The sequence below is a fragment of the Penaeus monodon genome, chromosome 19 (assembly GCF_015228065.2).
Source record: "Penaeus monodon isolate SGIC_2016 chromosome 19, NSTDA_Pmon_1, whole genome shotgun sequence".
NCBI lineage: Eukaryota > Metazoa > Arthropoda > Malacostraca > Decapoda > Penaeidae > Penaeus > Penaeus monodon.
Window position 1 is genome coordinate 3,525,718 of NC_051404.1, and position 771 is coordinate 3,526,488.

Sequence of the window (771 nt, forward strand, 5' to 3'; positions counted from 1 at the left end):
ACTTTCCCTCTCCTTCTGTCCCACTCTTTGTCCCAGTTATTTCGTTGCCCGTTTCCCTGTCTTCTCTGTTGACAGCTGAAACAGCGTTGCCGTCTATCTTTATTCTAAAGCTTTCCTCATTTTCTCTTATTCCCACTGTCATTACACTGTCCCTCTGTGTCTCTTTCGTTGCACAACAAGCTTGCATTTTTTTAGTCTGCTTCCATCTTCCTCAATATGCAGTTTTATCTTCCTCTGCCTTCCCAACCGGCATTCCTCTGGCGCCAGTGCTCGTCAAGAGATCGTTCGCCAGAGGGAGGGGCATCCGACGGGGTAAAGCCGGGTATATAAAGCGGGCGAGGAAGACCCTGTTCAGCAAGCAACAGCGACTGGCACGAGGCAACATGTATTCCGCAGCTGCATTCAAGCTCCTTATCTTGGCCTTCGTTGTTGTGAGTTTTACACTGTGTTCGAAGCGTTGTTGTTTTAATCGGAGGGGTTGTGGTTGTAGAGTCTGATCATACAATAGTTTGTGTCTCTTCGTTATTACCTGTCTTTATCAAGATGGTTAACTTCACGATACATCTGTTACACATTATTTACGATTCTCCTAGAAGGCAGTTATCGAAATTAGCGCATATCTAAAGAATGCAAGGACACTGCTTCATTCCTTGATAGGAATACAAATGTAGATATCGTCATCTTCCACTCCCACTGCGCAGATGTTTGTTTAAAGAGTGGGTGTTTTATGAATATAAAAATCTGAACTCACAGAATGCTATAATAAAAGTT

General features: G+C 43.7%; 1 protein-coding gene across 1 annotated transcript in view; it reads left to right on the forward strand.

Moving 5' to 3' along the window:
* Window positions 1-322: 322 nt before the first annotated feature.
* The window catches only part of LOC119584978, a 3,715-nt gene continuing 3,266 nt past the window's right edge, over window positions 323-771 (forward strand). Inside the window, exon 1 of the mRNA XM_037933587.1 lies at window positions 323-431. Coding sequence (XP_037789515.1) covers window positions 384-431 — 48 coding nt within the window. The 5' untranslated portion in view covers window positions 323-383. The remainder of the gene's footprint in view (window positions 432-771) is intronic.